The sequence below is a fragment of the Chelon labrosus genome (assembly GCF_963514085.1).
Source record: "Chelon labrosus genome assembly, chromosome: 14".
In the NCBI taxonomy this organism is placed as follows: domain Eukaryota; kingdom Metazoa; phylum Chordata; class Actinopteri; order Mugiliformes; family Mugilidae; genus Chelon; species Chelon labrosus.
Genome location: NC_140347.1, coordinates 17,525,182 through 17,549,121, shown reverse-complemented (window position 1 = coordinate 17,549,121; position 23,940 = coordinate 17,525,182). Strand labels below are relative to the sequence as shown.

The 23,940-nt window shown below is 42.4% G+C and overlaps 1 protein-coding gene across 1 annotated transcript; it reads right to left on the bottom strand.

The window, feature by feature from the left end:
- Nucleotides 1-7,304: 7,304 nt before the first annotated feature.
- gpr176 (G protein-coupled receptor 176) lies at nt 7,305-23,481 on the bottom strand. The gene is made up of 3 exons (XM_084559821.1): nt 22,831-23,481; nt 12,027-12,279; nt 7,305-9,170 (listed from the first exon to the last, which is right to left on the bottom strand). Exons 1-3 carry the CDS (start codon nt 23,045-23,047, stop codon nt 7,934-7,936), a joined length of 1,707 nt encoding a protein of 568 aa, XP_084415947.1. The 5' UTR covers nt 23,048-23,481; the 3' UTR covers nt 7,305-7,933.
- Nucleotides 23,482-23,940: the final 459 nt, after the last annotated feature.

The window sequence follows — 23,940 nt, the reverse complement described above, 5'->3', positions numbered from 1 at the left end:
CTGCATAAATATGAGGAAATAACACGTATCTGTCTATCCACATCCCGAAGACAAGGCTCCTCAGTAAACATCCAGATTAGTTCTAAAAATTGTTCAGTGGATGTAGAGAATGGAGGAAAAAAACGCTGCCAAATAAATGTCAAGCTTTCGCAGATGTGGTCGAGTGCCGGAGTCAAGATGACCTGGCTCTAATCGCACCTGTCACAACCACATTCACACTTACACAGAGGAGCGACTGTTTCATCGGTACAGCTGAATGCGACCGCCGAGGCCAGCTCAAGAAGGACATCCAGATGCTGTACCCCCAAACGATTTCCATTATTTTTCTTTGAATGTTTGGCCAAATTACTGTTTAGTCATCAGGCTTACACAATAAAGGAGCTATGTGCCATCTTGCTGATGACTTTCAGACTGAAATAATTGCTCAGTCTCTTTTCCAGGAAAAGTCTCTCTCTCTTTGGGTTTCTTTTGCCCTGCGGCTCTCAAACAGCTCCCTTCCACCTGTCAGACCGGATACATTTATTTATTTAGACCACAACAACAGTTCATATGTCTTACACCTTTTTGTATATATTTCCTCTTGGTTCTCCAGGAGTGAACAGAACGGCAGTTTTTTTTCAGTAGCAATAAAAATAATAAGAACATATGACTAAACGGGTCATTTCCAAGCTTAATTAATCAGTGGTGGCACCCTTCTGTGATTGGCTATTCGGCTCAACCAATCAGTGCACGAGAAGAAAAACAGAAAAGACAAAAATCAGTCAGCTTCATCTCTTCTGATCGTCCACACATATGGTACAATAACATGATGACCTGAAATTAAACCATTCATTCATTCATTCATCTTCTGTAACCGCCTGTCCTGTGAAGGGTCGCAGGGGGGCTGGAGCCTGTCCCAGCTGTCTCAGGGCTAACATAGAGAGACAGACGACCATTCACACTCACATTCACACCTACGGCAGTTTAGAATCACCAATTAACCTAACGAGCATGTCTTTGGATGGTGGGAGGAAGCCGGAGTACCCGGAGAGAACCCACGCAGACACAGGGAGAACATGCAAACTCCACACAGAAAGGCCCAGTCGGACATTAAACCAATACAACAGTACATTTGATTATTCAGTTATCAGTTTTATGCTGCATTCAGCTGTACTTGTGAGTTTGTGGTGGAATGCTAGGCGCACACGAAATGCTAGGTGCTACAGTCCAGCTGTACAACAACTCACCTTTCTATAACTTGTGGTTTTCAAAAGTGTTTTTTCCTATGTGCAACTGAGCAACTGTGACCAAGCAATTTCCTTTGTGTATCAAAGTCTATCTAAGTCCAAGTGTTAACATCAGCCGTATGTCATGAGAAGACGTCTGCAAGGAAACTGCTGGTGATTAGAAACCCCCAAGCTAACAGTTTCACAAGCTAACTAGCAGTTAACTTAATGTAGGAAATGCCAAGGCGTAATAAAACGATTAGGCCGTTGGAAACATCACCAATTTCCTCAGATATTTTATAAGATTACTCAGAGAACCCTGCACAAATAAAGTAGAGTATATTAACATATCTTCCACCTCCACCATGTCTGAAAACATTAGCTAAGACGTCATGGCTCAGGCCTCATGGAAAATTTCCCTTTCCACAAGAGGCTCATAACGACTTTTATTGTAAACACGACCTCATTTGAAGGCGACATTCTTAAAGAGCCACCATTAACTTTTGTAGTTTTCAGTGCAATTGCCCAGTTTGGCTAAAAGAAAAATGAGCTAACTGGTAAATCTTACCATGCTAGCAGACTAAACACGTTACCTGCTTATGATTAGCACTCAGCACTGTCATGGTAAACATGTTAGCATACTGACACTAGCATTTAGCTCAAGGATTCTTGCAACTTGATGTTAACGTCCACTTTGTGCACTGTGGAGTTAGACGAAAAGTCTTTCATGAATATACATTTATTTTTTTGGTTAAATATTATCTGTTATCAGCAAAAATAACACGAGCTAGGAATCAGGATGAGACTGTTTCACCAGAAGCTGAACTTCCTGGTCGCGTTGAGGAGTTAAAAGGGGCAGAAATAGCATCTTTGTCATTTTCCTTCTCCCAGGTTTCTCTCGAAATGAACTGAACCGTCGTCCATCTGCCATCAATCACTGACTGACTCACTGTGCATTAACGCCGTCCCTCCGTATCACTGCCTCGCGTTTGAAGTCAGCAGTGAGGGAAACACTGGAGCCTCCGTGAGACCTGCTCTAAAACATCTGGGTTACCTGTTGCCTAGCGACCATGCTAATTAAGCCACCCTTTGCTTCCGATTATTAGGACTAATGGCTACAAAAAAAAAAGCAAGTTGTAAAAGAACTCTTTCATTCTGCATTAATTTATGAGCACAATGAGTTCACTAAATAACTCAAGTTTCCCCGGCAGCAGTAATAGCCGCGTCAACCATTTGGTGATTGATTTTTTTCCAATGAAAATGAGCTTTGACTGCGGCACAATAAAACGATGAGCATATTAAATTATCATTAGTGTCATGCATTTGAATGAACCAATCACGGCTGCTTTGGAAAAGATGGAGCATTTGAATTTTCATGAATATGGACAGGACTGCGTGATATCGTGTTATCTGTAAAATAACAAAGGGGTTCTTAAGGTTTTTGCTTAAGCGCGATGACTCAGATGTTCTCACAGTCACACTGAGTCTCTGGCTTCCAATTATTGTGTAATCCAAAAGTATCTGGGTCTTCAGACCGCCAGAGTATATGATTGGTAGTTAAAGGTTTGCAATTTCCTGTTTTCTGACAGAGCTACTTTCTACTAAAGATGAAGTCCTCACGCATATTTACAATCTTTGGCTAACAATGTCAGTAAAAAACAGACTGGTCTGATCAGAGGGAATCAATAAACAGACCTCTTTTGTCTGTTTTTGGCAGATTCAACGCTGCACAGCAGCAGAACCACTTTGTGGCATGTAAACACATATTTATTATTAGATCTTTTTATTTGGCGTCCATGTGAGCATGTAAACACATATATTTATTATTAGATCTTTTTATTTGGCATCCATGTGAAATTAGCCAATGCTCTTGAGAAGCAGCAGCTGCTATTTCTACCAGGCGTTGTCATTTATTTTGCTTCTCTATACAAGTTATGTTTTTTCCTTGACAAACAACCTCAGACTTCTGTGCGTGCTTTAACTACCACTGTTTCTTTATGAAAGGATTCTTTCCCCAAACGGTTTTATTTGACTAAACCATGGAGATGGAGACAAATGTCACATGCTCTTTCCAAAGACTTCATACTTTCCAAAATACACACTTCCCATGTTTAAATTATCCATAACACTTCAAGTAAGGGGATGTCTGATTGTGAAAATATTGGATAGGAGGCCAGTGATGGTTACCAACCAGCACTCAATATTTTGTTGAACCGTGCTGATGAATGTCCCCACAGTGGCGTCAGTGAATGTCTTTTGTAGTTAAACTGTGGTTCAGAACAACAGTAATGGCCCGTCACATACACCGATCAGGCATAACATTATGACCACCTTCCTAATATTGTGTAGGTCTCCCTTGTGCCTCCAAAACAGTTGTGACTCATCAGAGAATGGACATGGGCCTTCTGAGGGTGTCCTGTGGTGTCTGGCAACAGAAGGCGTGTCAATGCTATGGGGTGGGGGTGCCTGGTCTGGTCTAGGTGGGTGGTACATGTCTAAGTAACATCCACATGAATGCCAGGTCCAAAGGTTTCCCAGCAGAACACTGAACTGTCACAAGATGGTCAATGTTATTTACTTCTCCTGTCCGATCATAATGTTGTGGCTGATTGGTGTATACTGCAGGTAATGGATTTTAGTTTTATTACTGTTAACTGTCTAAACATGAGGCGAAGGCTGCCCCACAGAGCCAGCAGCTCCTTAAATCAGGGACATCATCATATTGTGTGAAATCATTTCAGCTCAAATTTGCATAAACCTTTAACATAAAAACCCATTAGGAGTCAGTCTGGTGTGATGTGTTCCCAGAAGCTGAACCAGCCTAGGGGAAAAAAATGCATATTTGAATATGTAATAATTCTCTAAAATTATAGTTAAAACTCTAGTATGACAAGTGGAAGTGAAAAAACTCACAACCTGTGCACGTCTCTTTAAATTTCCATCTCTGGTTTTATGACACCACTGCATTGATTTCGTCCGCTGGTTTAGTCGGCATCAAAAATACAATACCATTTTCCATAGCGGACTTTGCTCAGAGAGAGAGTCTGGTAGGTAAAAGAAACAACACTGACGATACCACTGACGACACAAATAACACCATCTACGACAATTTCCTGCTGGGATTAGAATAAACCAAAGCTGATAACAAGGGCAGACTTTGTTCTCCTGCTTCTGCTTCTCAAAAAAGTCCCTCATGTGCTCCTTCTTACGGAAACTGCAAAGTAGATTACAATTTACAGTCTGGGCTGCAGCTGCTTAGAATTTGCTCTGGTCTGCAGCCACAGTTTCTCTGGCTAGTTGCACGAGGAGAGGCGCACTTAACTTGCTGGTGCCCGTATTCAGCAGAATACATCAGAACTTTAGCGTAGGCGCTAAGCCACTGATCTCTTATTAGTACATGTAGATGATCACAACATGACAAAAGCTGCTGCTGCTGAAAAGTCAGACAGGACGAGAAAATTACTGAACATAATGGAGTTTTACCACATGTGAAGTTAAGTGTGAGTCTTTTGTACATGATGTCGCTGAAATGCCAGTCCAAGTGGTAATTTATACAGTAACTGGCAGAAAGGATTGTTAGGACAGTTAAATGCAATTATGATAATGTTAAAAAAGATGCTTTCTCTGAAATTTTAGTCATACAATGCGATGTTTTCCCAAAATATGGAATTTTGGACATATATTCTAATCAAAATATGAGTCTGATAACACTAGGATTTCATTATGGGGCATGTTTTAATTGATACAAACAAAAAATATGTACAATTATGTTTAGACCACACACAAAGTAGACAATAAAACAAAAATCAGATGTTTTCTAGTTTTTATTTAGGCATAAAATTTTAAATTATTTTAATTGTTTGTTTCTCTGTATCGCATCCATAAACCAATAATGAAAAATCAAGTAAATTTTTGGTTTTTGATTTGGGGTTCCCAATGGAATGTCAATGGAACAAAGGATAAAACCAATCAGAGACGTTGTGGTGCAGACAAACTCTACTCCATGTTCAGATGACATGTATGACTACGTCGCTGTTACTCTCATGTCCATCACAGCATAAAGCCAAATAATTTGATCGGCCCGTCAGACTTTTGCTGGGTATCATCAACTCGCAACAGGACTTTTCCCTCCTAAATTTTGGTTGTGGGGGATGTTTTGGTTGGCTTCCAGTCTACGTTCAGGTGTAGAATGAACTTTGAACTTACAAAACTTTTAATAACTCGGAAAATTGCAGAATATTTCCATGAAAACATGAAAAATTCTCAAACTAATAACTAATAATTTTCTATTTTTTGTATTTCCGCTCTGTGGGATAAATAAAGATCTTGTCTTGTCTCATAACAAAAAAACAAAAGCCAAAATTCATTCTTCACTCCTTTTGTGAACCAGTTGTTGGCCACAAATAACCAACCACCGTTAGATTTTTGACCTCTAAACTCAAGCACATCCTGACAGTGTGCTCTCAAAATTCGATGGCCGTCATTGTGGCTACATAGCTGAATATATGGAAAATATAACCAGAGCCTGTGTGCATTAGCAGAAACATCCCTCCGAACTAAGAGATTGAGTCTGCTCTCAACTATTAAAAAATGTCCTTTATTGGTCAGTCCTTTTTTTTTGAGGGGGGCCTTCCTCTGCGGACAAGCACTTAACGGCCGCAGGCTTAAAAGGCTGTGATGTTTGAATGGACCTTAAATCAAATCCGGAGGGAGATATAAAGCCAAAGCCAGAACCAATTTTGTTAAGACAGTCTGAATTATTACCACCATCATTTTGGACTCATTATGACACCCAAGATAGCTACAGCTGTTTAACAGTGAATACCTCACCACGCAAAATGGAAGTTACACACATCTTCTTTGTAGATAGAAGCCAACAATGTTTGTCTAATTTTAGCAGTATGTAATAATTTGGTTCCACAAAATGCACCAGAATGAAGCTAGCAAATGAGCTAGCGTAGCTGACTGTTATTTTCTTTTCAAGTAGAGGCCCGTACAAGAAGAGCTAGCCTCGTTGGTCCATCATGTCGGTTTTTTTATGGTCCGCTCGTTTCACTCAGAAACATTTGGGGTGGTAAATATACAAGAGGGTTACCCAGGCAACCAGAGCCTGTACCGTCCATTAGCAACCAACTTTCGGCTACAAAGCAACGGGTGAATTGCTCTCTATCTGGACGAGATAGAGAGATAGAAACGTCCCTCTGAAGAGATTCTGAGAGTCTGCTCTCAGGCCTCTGATTTTATCCACCAACCATTAAAAAGTCTAACCCTTTATTCGTCAGTCCATTTCTTTTTTTGTGTGTGTGTGAACATCAGAAGATTTTGAAACACTTTATTTTGACCGCTCTCTTTATCATTAAGCCTCTATGGACGAGCTCTTAAAGGCTGTGATGTTTGAATGGATCTTAAATCAAATCCAGAGGGAGATATAAAGCCAAAGCCATTTTTTTAAGACACTCTGAATTACCACCATCATTTTGGACTCAGTATGTCTTCATTGCTTTGTGTATACATCAATAATTGCCCCCGATAAAGTCGTCGCCGAGAACAGATGTTCTCAGAATAAATACTTTACTCATCTCTTTCCGGCTTTTAAGTAGTAGCAGTGGATACTATTTCACGTCAGGCGTGAGTGCACAATTGGGCCTGATAACAGCAGGGGGCAGGATGCAGTGTGGATAGATTCATGTCTTTTATGGACATAGCAGGGGATTGTGGGTAGCCTCGAAAGGGGGGCAGTTACAGCTCGGCAAATATTTGAAGTGCTTTGTTTACCGCAGCCAGAGGTTCGGGGGGGTTGAAGCTGCTACGATCGAATTATGCACCAGCCAGAGGTGTAAGTCACAGAAACTCAAAACGCTTCCCAGCTTTCTGTAAAAATGTATGTCTCGCCTCTTAACTTCGCTTTATTTTGCAGTCGCTTGGATGTACAATTAATTTTCATGAAACCTGTCAGAAATCAATAACATTGATTCGAGGTGGCTAAAAGATATGCCCTGGGTGATTTCTTTTTTTTTTTCTTCTTCTGATGCACAAACAGAAAACAAGACATAACAGACTCGTTAACTCACATCTCAAACGTGTATTTGCATACATCTGGATATTCTCATGACTTACATTTAAAGTACAAACATTTACAACACTAGAGGGGGAAAAAAATTAATATTTCGACGGTGGAATAAAAAAAAAGGCAAATAGTAATCCCAAACATCCAAGTAAAACTTGTTACAAAAAACATTCCCACAAAAGGGTTTAGTGAAAGGAGTGGATGCTGAGATATGTTCACATACAGAGTGCAATCACAGGATAACCATTTTACAAAAAGCTTCGTTCAGGGGTCCAATATCCTCGCACGATTAATTGCTTTGGAAAATCCAGTATCCAGTATCAGTGCATCTCTCAGTATGACTGGACTTGTACTGTAATAAAAAGAGAGATTTGAAAAGCTAACCGCCTTGTAAATCATGTAGTCACTGTAGAAGTCCTGAATTATGACTGTGTCAAAGTCGTAGTGAAGTAAGAGCAGACATATTTCTCACAACATTATGAATATTTGATAGCAGATTGATTTAATCCAGTGAAGGCTGTGGTGCCTCTCAAGTAAAGTGGAAAACCTGAACTTCTACAATGGCAGAAATAACTGAAAAGGGTTTCAATAAAAATAAATCTTGCATTCATGAATATCTTTCCAAGGTGCCTACTCTTGGATGTTGGGCAGTCAGACTACTTCATGGGTCCACAGTGGGAATTGTGCTGACCTTGTTGTTCCTGCTGATGCGGCGTTCAGGCCGTGGCTTGGGCAGTTTGGTCTGGATCAGCTCCTCGGGTGTGTTACCCAGTGGCGGCAGCAGCCTCTTCTTGCTGTTCCTGGTCTCGGGTAACCACTGAGGGGGCAGCTCAAACGGTCCAAAGCCGAACTGCGTGGAGTCGTCCACTTCTGTGGGCGTGGCAGGCGCCACCTGCGATGAAGAGGCGTACGCACAGGTGTGGACTGGAGAGGCCCTTGGCGCTGTGATGGAAGGAGGTGCCTCCTTAGTGATGACCAGTCCTCCTCCTGTCCCCTCCAGAGGCTCCTTTTTGGTGATTACTTCACCTCTGAAGCTCCCCAGTCTTGACCCACCCTTTGGGTCCTCTTTGGGCCCAGAGGAGCCTCTTGATCCATTAGAAGGGATCTCATTCTCCACATCTTCCTCTTCTTCTTCCTCCTCAGAGGGTCTGAAGATCTGTTGCTGGCCAATGTTAAACATCTCTAGAAGCTGGCTCCCAGAGCGACCAGCTGTCTCCAGTCCCACCGGCTCCCCGATTACCCCCTCACCCCCTAAAGAAGCCAGACCCCCGGTGGTGACCACATTGCGGCGGCTGTAACGTCTGTGAATCCTGGCCAGCAGGTCCAGCCAGCTATGTCGCGCTGAGCGGTTAACAGTCAGAAACAAGACTGGGCTGGTGAGCAGGGACACCTTGGGCAACCAGAGGGCTGTGAGATACAACAAGGCAGGCAGCTCTATAGTGTCAACCAAAATGGTGCGATAAACCACCAAGGCGCCGTAGGGGGCACTGCAGGCAGAGAAAGCCAGCACCACAGCCAGCAGAGTAGCGTGCAACTCGGCTTCTCTCTGGGACACATACGGGATGGAGATGCTGTTCTGGGGAGTCCGCAGCGCCGCGATGATCACCTTCTTCTTCTGGCTGGCACTGAGCGCCCTTCGGATCAGCAGCATTAAGAGGAAGACCAGGGCCAGAGGCAGGATGACCGTGGTGACGTTGTAGATCAGCACGTACACCATGTGGCCCAGGGAGCGGGCGTGGTCGTCTGAGCAGGAGGAGGTGACGTACACGTCTGTCACGTTGGTGACGGCAAACACAGGGAGGCTGGCCACGGTTGCATGGACCCAGATGTAGATGACCAGATCTCGAGATCTTGCATCTGAGATTTTCCTCTCTAGAGGGTACAGCACTGAGTAATACCTGCAGACAAAAAGACACAAAATTCAAGCTTAACAACTGGCATGAAGACATAGTTACCGGTATTATTCTGTTGCTTCAGCTATGAAAGGGGCCTGTTGTTTGACTGTTGGGGCTTATGAAAACCTCCTTTCAGATGGCTGGCTAATAAGCAAAGTGGAAATCAAATGTGTCTAAAATAGCCACATCAATAACAGAAGCTGAAGCATCTTTGCTCTCACACTATTTCCGTGGGCGTGTATCTAATGAAGTCAGGTGAAAACGAGAATTTTCACCCCCTCCTACTGAAGTACGAGCTTCAAGCGCTTTTGCTAGAAAGACAGAAATCTATTATATTAGGTGCAAAGTGAAAAAGAGGTGCAGTTGTTTCTAATTCTGTAACTTCATGACACATTTATCAAATTATACAGGTTTGTTAACTTAATTTGTCACTTCTCTGGGAAGATAATTAAAAATAAAATACAAATGCACCCTTTTTAATAGCAACTTTGAATGTACAAATACCCTCTTAAATCACGCATATATAACTTTTACTTTCATCAGATTCAGATAACAGAATTGTCTCCCTCTCTAACCTACATAGAGGTTAAAATCATGTGGGCCTTTATTTTTTGATGTTGTTTTGTTTTTTTATGCACAGCCACAACAGCAGAACTAGAACTCCTTATGACTGTATTACAGATAATGGGATGTAGATTGCCTCATGTCCTATTGTTGTCCCTTAATCAAAAGCAAAGCGAATCCCATGAAGGAGTCACTGCTATTATTTCCCGGCACTGTCTAGTCTGCGCCACTGTCCACGAGCCTGTAACCGCTACGCAGTCTCAACCTGTCTGTGTATCTCGATTACCCTCCTGGAGAATAAATAATTCATTGGTTTGATATTATTCTGACTGTACTAGTTGCTATGGAGGCAACATCATCTTTACAGCAGAGAAACCAAGGCTGCAACAATACGGGATTCAGCTGAAATTGCCGGGAAAAAGGGTGTGCACAAGTAGAGTACAGTATAACTGGTGAACTGTGCACGTTGGCACGGTTTTGCAGAATGAGTTTCATCTTTTATGAAGCTTGTCCTTGTCTTTCATTCATTACTAATATTTCTGCAAACTTGCTACACAAATAGTGTGATATTTTGACAAGAATTTCTCACACCTACATTGTGAATAAGAGGCTTCTGGTCTCTGTTGTGTAGCGGGCAAACAGCAGGGATTTCACATATGCTAATGTTTTTTTATTTTTCATGCAGAACTGAAGTCGTATAATCTGGGATGTACTAAGCGCATGTGGACCAACCTACCAATTTACCCCAAACCTGTAATTTTATCAAGGAACAGCACATTCTGAAATACTAAAAGTATCCGTAGTCAGTGAGTGGAGCCACTCATGCTGGCTTATTGTAATTTTAAAGCTGCTCGTAAGTTTAGAGAGAGGATATGCAGATAGTTGTTTTAGTTTCTCTTTTGTTTGAATTTGGTGTCTTGTTAGCAACGGAACCGCAAGCTTAGTAACTGACCTGCGGCAAAGTTTACATTCAGATTTGTACAGAATGTCATGATAATGATATGCCCAAAATGCCAGAGGGTGACGTAAAGAACTCTGATCAAAGAAAACACAATAATGCTTTTAAAGTCATTGCAGCTAACATGTTACCAACATACCTGCAATGGGATTTCTACGACATTACATCACAAAGATTTTTTTAAAACCATGTATTTTGCAAAGCTGCACAGATGAATTTCACCGAGCTACTTTCCACTGTCTCTTCAGTGAAACTTGATGCACTTATTTTTTCTTCTTTTTTTGCATATTTTTGCTGATGTATGAGGCAGAATTACTGTTTTCAGCAAAAAAAGTAACTATTTAAAGGACCAGTGTGTTGGATGTAGTGGCACCTAGTGGCCAGGTTGCAGATTGCAGCCGAATGCCCTCCCTTCCTAAGCGTATCGGAGATACTGACTGACACTTAAATGTAAAAAAAAACCAAAAAAAAAACACAACAACTTGTAGTAACAGGGGACTATATGTTCATGAAAACACAATTATCAACGCTATAGTGAATTTCTAATACTATTTTCTCCTAAACACTGGACATTAAATGTAAAAGATAAAGGATTTCTCTGCATCTAAAACACTGGGTAAAATTAGCCATAGTAGAATGAGAATTGCTATTTTAATTATTGTCATGCTGATAAAGCTGAATATAAAGGGAAAGAGGTTTAGTTGCTATTAACCTTGCTTTCATACGAGAAAGGGCATGATGATTACTTTTGAAAGTCAGTGTACGTGTATGCCTGTGTATATGTGTGTGTTTGTGTCTGTGTGTGGGCAGCAGCGGCCATCTCGAGCTGGGGGGCCTGGGACACATGCTCCATCGATCTCAATCCCCCACCACTACCTGTTATCGCCACCGCAGGGTGTAGACAGAGACTGAAAATTATGTTTTCCCCAAACAAAAGTGCAATCTCTCAGAGTTTAGCCCCCTTTTCCAGCTGCTCCACTCGAGAGTTACTGACTGCCAAGAAATGTATTGATAAACTGATCGAAGGGTTGATTTAAAAGATTTGCTTCTTTAAAAAACATCACACAAAAAAAACAGTGAAGTGAGTAGGATGTGCCTTGTAGCCTTTTTGAAACGTATTTCAAAGTCAGTGGTTCTGGCTACAGAGCTGAAGTGAGCAGAAAACAAAACATACCTCACTCTACAAAGAGCGCTCTGTTGGTTTTTACCTGTTTCGTAAGAGGTGAATCATAATTTTAAGTGTAAACCACAATTATCTATGACAAAAAAAGAGTCCACTTTATGCTATGTGTATGAGCTGGAAAGGATTTTATGTCGAACGTGTTTTTGATATTGACCTGTCGAGTGCGATGGCGCTGAAGCTGAGCACAGTGACGGAGCAGAACAGCTTGTGGAGGAACTTGAGGGCCTTGCAGAGCAGCAGCATGTGAAGCCACCAGCAGCAGCGAGGGCTGCCCCCGAGCGCCACGTCGAAGGGGACGCACACCAGGCCGGCACAGATGCCTGAGCATGCCAGGTTCTTGATGAAGCGATTGGTCACGGATTTAAAAACATTCGTGCAGCAGGTGCACCACAGCACAGTGGCATTACCTGTGGGGAGGAGGACGGAGGTTAAAGAGCTTTAGAATCACATTAGACATACACCGATCAGCCACAACATTAAAACCACTGACAGGAGAATTAAATAACATCGACCATCTTGTGACAATACAATGTTATGCTCGGAAACTTTCGGACCTGGCATTCGTGTGGATGTTACTTAGACATGTAGCACCCACCTAGACCAGACCAGGCACCCCCACCCCATAGCAATGACACTCCTTGATGGCAGTAGCCATCCCCAGCAGGATGCAGCCTGACACAGGTACACACACAAAAACACTTTAGGAACAACATGACATGAACATGAAGAACAGCACAAAGTGTTGACCTGGCTTCCAAATTCACTAGATCCCAAACTGATCAAGTATCTGTGGGATGTTCCACAGAGGCCCCTCCCCTCAACTCATAGGACCCAAAGGCCTCCACTAACAACATTGTGTTGCCAGACACCACAGGACACCCTCAGAAGGTCCATGTCCATTCTCTGATGAGTCCCAACTGTTTTGGAAGCACAAGGGAGACCTACACAATATTAGGAAGGTGGTCATAATGTTATGCCTGATTGGTGTATATACGCACACCGTGGCAGAAAAAGATATGACGGTCTGAGTGTCAGTAACCTGGTGAGCTGGAACACAATCAAAGAGATTTTCTTGGCAGTCTGTCCTTGCCCCTGTTGGTTCAGTAAAGCGTCCAGCGTCTGGGCTCTAAAAGTAAAGTGATGTTGCTTTAAAAGACAACGTCATGCCCAGTTTTAATTAATTAACTTCATTCAAAGTGCAGTAAACAAAAAAAATACATAAACTAGTTAGTGGGACCACTCTCTTTGCACTCTCTTCAGCACTCCTGATCTCACTTATCAAGCTACAAGGCAGGTAGGTTGGAAAACATGGCACAGTTCTGGTTGTCTCAATATCTATCTATCTATCTATCTATCTATCTATCTATCTATCTATATAAATCCAGGCTGACTCTATAACGTTAAGATCAGGGCTCTGTGGGGCTCAAACTATATGTTGCAGGAATGAATGAACGAATGTTACACTTCTGTCAAACACCCCATAAAGCTTACCCAAAGGATTTGAGTAGCTCAGGAGATAATAACTTTAGTGGCTGGCTTCCACTCTGCAAGAGTCTAAGAAACCATGACCTTTTCACACTACTGTATATTAATAAAAAATAAATGTGTTATAAGTAGATCCACATTAAAGTAGTGTGCAAAGGTCATGGTTTCTTCGACTCTTACAGGGCGGAAGCCGGCCACTAAGGAAGAAACCTTCAACGCTCCTGAGGATTTGAAAATGGTTTAGAGAAGATTTTTTTTTTTATATCCTCTTCTTGAGTGTGTGTAGATTTCCATTCAGGCAGTTCAGGACTGCCTGATGACTCTAAATTACCCAATGATATGGAAAAAGTGTTAACATCTGGTGGATCTACACGTCGACACACAGAGAGATGATTTCTCCGCCATATTTTTCCGACATCTATATCCAGCAGTGAATAAATGATAAAATGAACATAAAGATGGACCTAGGACCATGGACCAAGGAGTAAGATGTTACATAACACAAATATTCAGGGGAAAGAAAGATTAGGAAAATATCCTTTATTCCCTTTGTGGTAAGAGTACTTTTTTGTTGCAGCAGGAAGCGAAACATGATTTAAAGTAATGCGGGACCAGACGCCGTAAACTACGTATGCTGTAAGCCTATGCCGGCGCGAGGCATTAATACTTGTGCACTCGTCAGTCTGGCTCACTTTGTAAAAATGCTACCCAAACGTTAGTCGGCGGTGTGTTTTTTTTGCCAGTCGGGTTAATTTATGTTTCTACTTCCTGCTTCACTTTCAACAGTGGCGACTGAAACGAGTCGTACAAATGTTTGTATCTCTGAACCTCCTCAGTTAAGCTTTCCTCTATTTGTTCCATCTTTACTGATTCAGAACAATCAATTCGGAGATGGAGAAGCAGCCGAAAATACTAAAGCGGAAACACACTACTGCCAAGCGGACCAATCACAGCTCTTGCGGTCTGCGTGTACTTGTATCTGCACAAAAAAAAGCCTTCCAAATTAACTTAATCCAATCCCATTTTTAAAAGACGGATAAGGATAATTTGGCCTTAATTCATGCGTAACTGTAAAGTATTTCGATTTCGTGCTGCACGGTGGTTCTCTTTGCAGGTTTCAAACTTCAATTACCCCCTAAAACCAAGGGAGACGGCACGTGCTCAGGCGCAGGCAAGGGAACTGTGGCATTTTTAAGTAAAGATGTCTCTGTAATTAGATGGACGAGACGGTAATGATCGTTGATTAAGTTTGTGAACTTTATTCCGCACATGGCGCCATGCACACGGCTCTGTGTGGCACGAGCCTCTTCAAAAAGTAATTACCCACAGAGTGTTAGCTGTGCTCCCACTGTCAGAAAAAGACCAAGGTGTTCTGCAGTGAGGACAATGGCTTTATTTCTTTTTTAAGTTATCAGTTAATGTGGTCACTCATCATTGGTTGATGTGGAAACCAAATCAGATTACGGTTTAACAAATATAAACACAAAGGCCTTAAAAATACTCTCCGACAAGAAGGTTTTATGTAACAATGGATTATCCCAGATTTCCATTGTTGAAATTTCGCCCGAGAGAAGAAAAAAAAAGGTGTTTTTTAAGGAGAACAGGGTGTGCTTTACTAACTGTGCAGGACTTCAGTAACAGCCTGTGTTACAGAGCGGAGCACAGGAGAAGCATTTCGGGGAAACCCTAATGTAGCGGTAATTACCGAAGTACGCTCTGCATCTGCAGTCTGCAGGGTTGACTCACATGGGATAATGAAATTAGCACAAATACTCATTGTTTCAAACAGAGAATTATATAAAAGAGCACGCCCGTGGCAAAGATGTATTCAGTCCTACACGGGTAGAATCCACTATATTGAGTTCATTGAGGTGACTGATTACAAGGATAAACAAGTTCTTCACAGGACGAATAAAAAGAAATATAGTTGATAGACTGGAGACTTGTCCAGGGTGTACTCCGCCTCTTGCCCAAGGACAGCTGGGATAGGCTCCAGACCCCCCGCCCTTCAGAGGACAAGTGGTTAGAGAAAATGAATGAATGAATGAACAACATCTGCCTGTGCTATATATTTCTGATGGTTCACTACAAGCCAAGAACGACTGCTATGGCACCACCAAAGTTGATTGGGTAGGTGCATTTTATGGACCTACGTCACAAATCACCAGGGTCTTCAGCTAGCTACTGTATAGGAAGAAATAAATGGATTATTCTCAAGAAAAACATTTTGTCAGATGAGGATATTTATGAAGGAAGCTATGAAAAGAAAAAGTGATGAGTTGGACATGCCAGATAACTTTGTGGAATAAGAAGTTGCAAGAACGATGGTTGAGCTAATGCTGCCTTCAAATGTTTCAGTCAACTACAGTCTTGTAAATTAACATTTTTCATGAGTCGAGTGACTTCCCATGCCCTAATCTCAAGATCATGAATTCAACAGTTTATGATTACTAGTTGTAGATCATAAACCAAGAGACAAAGGTTTAGCTGCTAGTTTGATAAATAATCGCTTAAGAGTGAAGAGTGAATTTGACCGTGAAACTGTAGCTATGGTTAATGCTAACTGTGGTGATGTACGAAGGCACGTACAGCTGTGCCTTGAGGTATGCCACCTTCGACTGGAACTTATGAGCTTGTGTTTACGGAAAATGCAAGCATGTTCAATGTGCAACTCCCCTAAGCACTTTTGTTTGTGTCAACTGCAGGGCCAGCCGACTCAATTACATTCACCCTTCCTGGCATGGTGAATTTTTTTAGCCCTTATTTGTGTGTGTGAAATTTTTTTTTAACTATTTGACTGGAACCTGAATTGAATTAGATGCATATTTTTGAGTGATATGAACACACAGAAAACTAATTATTATTCAACAATTTATTTTTAATACAAGATTCGCAAGCGACAGTACCTAGACCAATGAGATGAGCGGGATTCCCGCTGTCAGCTCACTGGTCGCAGAGCAGGAGACGGCCTGGCAATTAGTTTACCGTAAATGTTCATATAAAGCGCCCTGTTATTCATTAAATCCATTGACATTTTACACACTATTTTTGATTTTCATGGTAATACGGGACAAAGTGCGTCCCGTTTCAGCTCAATACGGGACATGTACTTTTGTTTGTAAATACGGGATGATTCCGTTTTTCCAGGGACGGTTGGCAACCCTAACTCTATAGGATTAACCCCTTGTCGCCGATTGCTCCAATGTCGGTTTGTGCAAATTCAAAAAATTCCTAGGAACCTTTTGCAAGCACTAGTTTCTCGTAGGATCGGTCAGAGTAGTAAGCAGAAACACAAATAATTAATTTCTTTATATAACTGAAAAATCAATTCAGGCGTCAAGGGATTAAACGACAACATATTAACATGCTGCAAGTGCTAACGTGCAAATGCTAAACCATTTTAGCTGATTGTGTCGAAATGCTTACATTTGTTAATTAGCACTACAGTCTTTAAAGCTAACTATCGGACAGAGTGAATCATGACCTCAACACGATTTATCCTACGGGCCAAATTTTATGTTAACTCAACCAACCGAACCATGCTGCTAGCTAAAGCTCACCGCACATTTCTGATGGGACCGAATGTAAAGAGCCAGAAGAGCCTGAAAATTAAGGAGCTGAATTTGTACAGATGAGCTGTCCGGTCATTTTTATTATAACAATTTCAGACTTAAATTTCACAATGGATTTCATCACCCTGTTTACACATGACTTTATTAACAATTCACTGTAGATGATAAGTCAAGTGTGAGTACTGCTGTGACAGGGGATGTACGAGAGGCTAACTATAGCACAGATGTAATGCTGGGATGTCACACTATCGCAGTGGCTGCAACACAGCAAGTGTTAAAGGTGGGAGTCACAGCTCCGACACAATATTTGAAATAAGAAACACTCTTTGTTTTCTTACCTGCACAAAATATATATATATCTATATCTATCTATATATATATAGATAGATATAGATATATGGGTCACTGCAAGCATCATTGTGCATACAACATTGAGACCCCTTTTCTTTTGTAGTCAGGGCTTGCATTGTCTCTGAAATGACATTGTCCTTTTGTGCCAGAAAATACTCACCTGGCCCTTGAGGAACACCTTGGCAACCACAGTCACAGAAGCCAATGGGAAGAAAGAGCAAACACTAAACATGATTGCTTTTTCCACTCAACAAATGCCAGTTCCTAATACAGGCGACAGGTGACATGAGAAAAAAAAAAAATCTGTATTTCAAATTGTGTCTGCTGGTCTGCTTTAGAGTAAGTTGTGTCATCTCTGGATTGGTGCTCATAAGCTGCTGTTACCAGAGTGGGCCTTGAGAAGAAGGTTGCACGCGTTGAAATGTAATGTGTGAAACATAATTAGCACACATAACACCTTTTTGGTAGCACCCTGGTGGTGGTGGTGTTATAATTACTTTATTTTCAATGAAAGACTTTTTATATATATATATATCCTTATGAATGGTAACCAAGGGTAACTAGACTTCCAGATAGCTCATGTACTTCCTCACAGACCTGATAACGATTGTCGACAGTGTCAGTTAGTGCCACGCACACTGTGCCACATTAATCAGATTTCAGTGAAGCTCTCATCTGAGTTTCATCAGTGGAAAAAGAGGACTGTTAGTCTACTAATCACTTCTCTGAAAACCCCTCTTTGAATGAGAGGTCATCCTAAGTAAGATGAAAATACACTGATCGGGCATAACATTATGACCACCTTCCTAATACTGTGCAGGTCTCCCTTGTGCCTTCAAAACAGTTGTGACTCATCAGAGAATGGACATGGGCCTTCTGAGGGTGTCCTGTGGTGTCTGGTAACAGGATGTTGTTAGTGGGTCCTATGGGTTGAGGGGAGGGGCCTCTGTGGATCTAGTGAATTTGGAGGCCAGGTCAACATCTTCCTAAACTATTTTTTTTGGCTGCATCCTTCTGGGGATGACTGCTGCAATCTAGGAGAGTCATTGCTATGGGGTGGAGGGTCCTGCTCTGGTCTAAGTGGGTGGTAGATGTCTAAGTTACATCATCATGAATGCCAGGTCCAAGTTCACACTTAACGAGAACTAGTTCAAAGTTCGCACAGATAGAAGTGAACCATTTCAAGTTCATAGTTCACTTTTTTTTTTAATTCTGAACTAAGTTCATAGACTCCAAACTGAACAGTTTGCATTCATTTTTCCCGTTTTTCTTTTTTCTTTTTTTCTTTTTTTTTAAATGAGCAGCTTTGAGCTACTCTTGTTTACTATCCCCAGCTCGTGATATTTATTCTACCAGGATCTACGTTGCTTTTCTGAATAAACTGTATATACTAGGAAATAACTCAAATGTTTGTGTGGATCAGTTGCTTCTGCGGTGCCTGGAGGCGGCTTCTCTTTCAGCTGCACCAGTCGTTAATCGCACGTCGGGTGACAGTTATCCTAAAACTCACGTCTGCACTCATAGTTGTGCATGAATGTGTATGAGCGTGTTCAATGAACTATGTCATTGTCACTGCAATGACAAAACCGCAGGATGTCAGCCATTTCCCCCTGCAATGTGCGATTATGCCAAGCTATGGTAATCACCTTTAGGCTTCTTTCCGTATGCCTTCAATGTCTAAACACATATTAAAATATTTCTATATGACACGCCACTATACGTCAGTGTCGGGTTCAACACTCCAGGAGAAAGGATTAAAAAACAGTTGATGACTCATCCTGCACAAACGGGTGTTTACCAATATACAGTAGCAGCCTTCATTTCATTGTACCTCTACAATGACATTTTTAAAGACATTTTTCTGAATTATTTATTAAAATTCAACTATTCCTATCGTGACAAAAGTATTTATTTTCATCATTTATTTTGTGGTTCACAAGTACAATTTGTTAATGAGTTTTTCTATAAAGAAGGGTCCAAAGCAGCATAAGGAGAGGCAATAGAGAGGGGAGAAAAAATGCAATTTGTATATTTAATCCTCTGTAAAAGAATTTCTGCACCTGCATCTGCATCTCTCATAGAAAGAAGGGGAGTCCCAGGTAGCAGAACAAAGCATGTACGTATATATATTTCTGCGCATGTGTCATACATTAGCATGACTCACTTAGCGTTCCCGTGTGACACCTGGTTAAAAGTGAACTGACTCTGGCTGCCTTGTCAAAGGTGCATTAAGGCTGCCTCAAATAAAAAGCCTGTTCCCCAAGAAAATTGCTGGCATTTTTCAGCCAGTCACCCACGTTTCTTCTTTTGTGGATCAAAAGAAATAAATTAGACTCCCATCGAGACACAAAGGTGCCTGCGTGATGAAACCAACATATCTAGTTCCACACATCCCGAATTATTATTGCCATGTGAACATCAAAAAATATGCAGCCTGGCTCGAAGACAGCTCACTGGAACTATCAGCTATTTTTTTTACTGTTCTTTTTTTTATTTTTTATCCTCTGAGTTAGTTATGTATTCAAATGCGCCTGCAGATGAAGTCGTTCCAATCAGCCTCGAAATGAGTGTTCATATGGTGATTGATCCTACAACTGATTTCCTATGCAATTTATCTTTCATTTATTCAGCGACAGTGCTCCTGCCTTCCATAATCAATAGTCCGGCAATCTGTGTAATTAAACTGCACAACCAATTTGTGCGTATTATTTCAATCACAGCATCTTTGTGATGCCAGAGTCAGGAACGGTCCAATCTACACATGCTTTATGACATTTACAACTGCTGAATTAGGAAGAGTAACGTGTGGGTTTGGTTTTCTCACTTCCATTAGATGTTGGCTTCATATACAGTATAAATGGAGCAGTTTGGAAAGAAACCAGCTCTAGTAGGCATAAATGTTCTGCCATCTAGGACACTGGGAACTTTTGGACCTTTTTCGTAGTTGTGGTGGAAGTTCATGCCTTTTTGTACGTTGCTCTGCAGGAACTGAGAATAATTGTTTTTAGCAACTTGTTAGCTCCTCCTACAGGGTTAGGTACGTTTCAACACAAGAAGAACCTTCAGCATACATTGACTGGTCTAGACATACACTGATCAGCCACAACATTAAAACCACTGACAGGGGAAGTAAAAAGAAGTAAATAACATTGACCATCTTTTCACAATTCAGTGTTCTGCTACGAAACTTTTGGACCTGGCACCCACCTAGACCAGACCAGGCACCCCCACCCCATAGCAATGACACTCCTTGATAGCAGCAGTCATCCCCAGCAGGATGCAGCCTGACACAGGCACACACAAAAACGCTTTAGGAACAACTCAAAAAAACATGAAGAACAGCACAAGTTGTTGACCTGGCCTCCAAATTCACTAGATCATAAACTGATCAAGTATCTATGGTATGCATTGGAAGAAGCCTGATGCACAGAGGCATGATTGGTGTAAGAGTAGCGAGAGTCGCACCCAAAGCAACAATCGTGCAAATGTTTATCATGCAGTCCGTTGTGCAGAATTAAGTGACGTTACTACGCCAATTGCCGGCTTTTAAAGTTACTTCTGGGTTCTTAATGCCAGCGTGAATGCAAAGACCTGGAAGATAACTACTTCTTGGGAGAGCTCCTCAGTGGATAGTTACCCTTTGGGAACCCCCAGAACTGTTGGATCCGAAAGCACCCACTAACTCTACAAGACCTCTGTAGGCGCCCTGAGGTATCTGGCATAAAGACAGGAGCAGCAGCAGATCCATTAAGTCTGAGCCAATATGGATCAAACCACCTGACCAAAGGCACCTCACAGGGCTTGCTCTTTCTGACCCAGACATCTGGTCGTAACATTGACCAAATGTCTGGGTCGGCTATGAGAACCAACTAGTCATTTAGAGTCGAAAATATCCCAGATTTATCCAAGATGTATTTTTTTTCATGAGATAAACAGAGTTGATCACTTTAAGGTCATAATGTTTGGCTTTATGTGACACATATTCCTTTTTTAAAGCCTCCATGTCATGCTTTACCAAACTGTCACACTGCTCTGCACATCCAGAGCTAGTACTGAGTGGAAGCAATTGTCATTTTGGTTATTTTTCAGCCAATTTTCATGTCAATTGCACCCTGTTTCATCGGAGTGAACTATCTGTGCACGCCGCAAAAAAAGGCCAGCTTCTCATTGTGTTCATACCTTGCCAAGCAGCAACCGGCAGCAATCACAGCCGAGTGTGTTTTTTTCCAGCAGCGGGGAGAGACGGGATGTCACAGACGAATTTGTGACAAATAACACATTCATTTGCGCCGCTCATTTCAGGAGGCGGGAGGATCGTGTCTCTGGCTGCCGATATGATGGAGCGGATGTCAAAGCCTGCGTGAGGTTGATGTGTGCAGTCCATCAGTTGGCACTGCTCCTTCCTTATTTCCATCAGCAGCAGCAGCAGTGGCAGTAGCAGCAGCCTGTGCTTCAGCTGGCACCGGTGGGACTAGTTGCCCCAGAGCCTGCTTAGAAGAAGCTTAGAACGTAATCTCTGCCGTTGTGAAATATCGGTTTACGACCACAGTCCATTGGACGGGTTAAGAAGAAGTGTTTGAAAATGAGACACTTTAGCAGCTCTGATGTGGATGATTTATGGAACATTTTCTTGGAGTAACAAGTGGACTATGGACAGTATGGTTTGAATGGGGAAGCGAAACTGGCATAAGCGATCAGGCATAACATTATGACCACCTTCTAATATTGTGTAGGTCTCCCTTGTGCCTCCAAAACAGTTGTGACTCATCAAAGAACGGACATGGGCCTTCTGAGGGTGTCCTGTGGGTTCTATGAGTTGAGGGGAGGGGCCTCTGCGGATCAGATACTTGATCAGTTTGGGATCTAGTGAATTTAGAGGCCAGGTCAACACCTTGTGCTGTTCTTCATGTTTTTTTTGTAGTTGTTCCTAAAGCGTTTTTGTGTGTGTGCCTGTGTCAGGCTGCATCCTGCTGGGGATGGCTGCTGCCATCAAGGAGTGTCATCGCTATGGGGTGGGGGTGCCTGGTCTGGTCTAGGTGGGTGCTACATGTCTAAGTAACATCCACACGAATGCCAGGTCCAAAAGTTTCCCAACAGAACATCACTTCTCCTCTCAGGAGAAGGTTTTAATGCTGTGGCTGATCGGTGTACAGCTGTTTAAGATGTTTATGTTCCTGAAACTAATTTCTTATTCAATTTTTACGAAGATGCACGAAAAACAAACCCACAAGCATTTGGCTGCTCATCTGAGAAACGTCACCTATGCAACCTCTCACACTTTGCTTTGATCAGAAACAGATTGCAGCTGTTTGTTCACTTGAATCTTTTCGGGAGTGGTGTTTCCTTGTTGTTGCAAATTGCTCTAGTTATTCTGGCACAAACATGCCCCCCATAGGAAGATCCTCCTGACCCACATTTCTGTTGCAGTGTTTGGAAAACACCGGAGCAAGTGTAAATATCCCAAAAGAAAATGTGGTGAATGGGAATAAGCCTGCAGGATTTTTATTCCTGCATGTGTATGTAGGTTCAACGTCTTATGTGCAGACTTACCGAGCAGCGAACCTATGAGGATGAAAACCTGGATGGCGGTGGTGAAGTCCCGGTAGGCTTGCTCCCTGATGAGCCGCTGCTGCTCGTCCAGCCCGGTCCCTTCGGCAGGTGGGCTGCTGTCCCACGACCGGGTGGACGCGTTCAGGAGATCCAGCCAGATGTGGGCTGCTGTGAAATTGACTGCACCGTCCGTCGCTGCCCGGCTCCCGCTATCCATGTCGATCTCAGATCCTGGCGGATTTCTAAGAGAGCTGGCAGGATGTCAGCAGCCAGCAGTGGAGAGGCATTCCTGACCCGCTGTTCTCCTTGCAAGGATGTAAAAAAAAAAAAAATCTACATATCACAGCTTATGTTGCACAGGAGAGAGTCAGTGAAGATGCAGGTCGAGCAAAGGCGCTCAGCTGCCAACAGTGATATATTTTGTCAGTGCATATGTCTGGCAAATTAAACAAAAAATCACGCTCAAACCTAAACTGCATGCCTCATAATTCCCCAAAGCGGATGCACAGCAGAAATCGGTCTCCGAAAATCCGTGCGCAGCGTGCTGGCCGGCTGGGACGGATGCTGCTCTCTCTGACACCCAGTGGACTTAAAACCACACCGGGGCTGCGAAGTGTCCATTCCGGGAACGAATCCTGCAGCAGGGGCAGCACCGAGAGCGCAGCACCATCACCTCTCGCCGTCCGGAAAGAAAGGGGAAAAAATATATATATATTTTGTGGCTGACAGGCTGTTACTCCTGCTGCCGCTGCCAATAGCACTGTCAGAGGCTGTTTATTGGTAGACTCGACGGTGTGGGGAGACTGCAACTGAATATTTCACAGCGTGAGGTGCAAGACGGGAGAGGAGAGCCCCTCCTATCGCTGTAGCGCCGACAAAACTCCACTGACTCTTGTGAATGACAGGCAGGCAGGAAGGGAGGAAGAGGAGCGTGACCGAGGGGCAGATGCGTAAAGATCTATTTTAAGGAGGCGTGTCATTCCAAGAAAAACATTCTGTGAGTGTGTTTATATTTGTCAAAAATATGGTTAACTGGTTAGATGTTTTTCTTTTCTTTTTTTTAAAAAAAAAGGGGGTGGGGGGTCCACTTGAACACTGCTGCTGTTGTGT

Excerpts from the sequence above, each read along its gene's own strand:
- gpr176 (XM_084559821.1), bottom strand. The coding sequence starts at position 23,047 with ATGGATAGCGGGAGCCGGGCAGCGACGGACGGTGCAGTCAATTTCACA. Across the intron at positions 12,280-22,830 it reads CCTCATAGGTTCGCTGCTCG|GTAATGCCACTGTGCTGTGG; the intron begins GTAAGTCTGCAC and ends TCCTCCCCACAG. Across the intron at positions 9,171-12,026 it reads AGCGCCATCGCACTCGACAG|GTATTACTCAGTGCTGTACC; the intron begins GTCAATATCAAA and ends TTTTGTCTGCAG.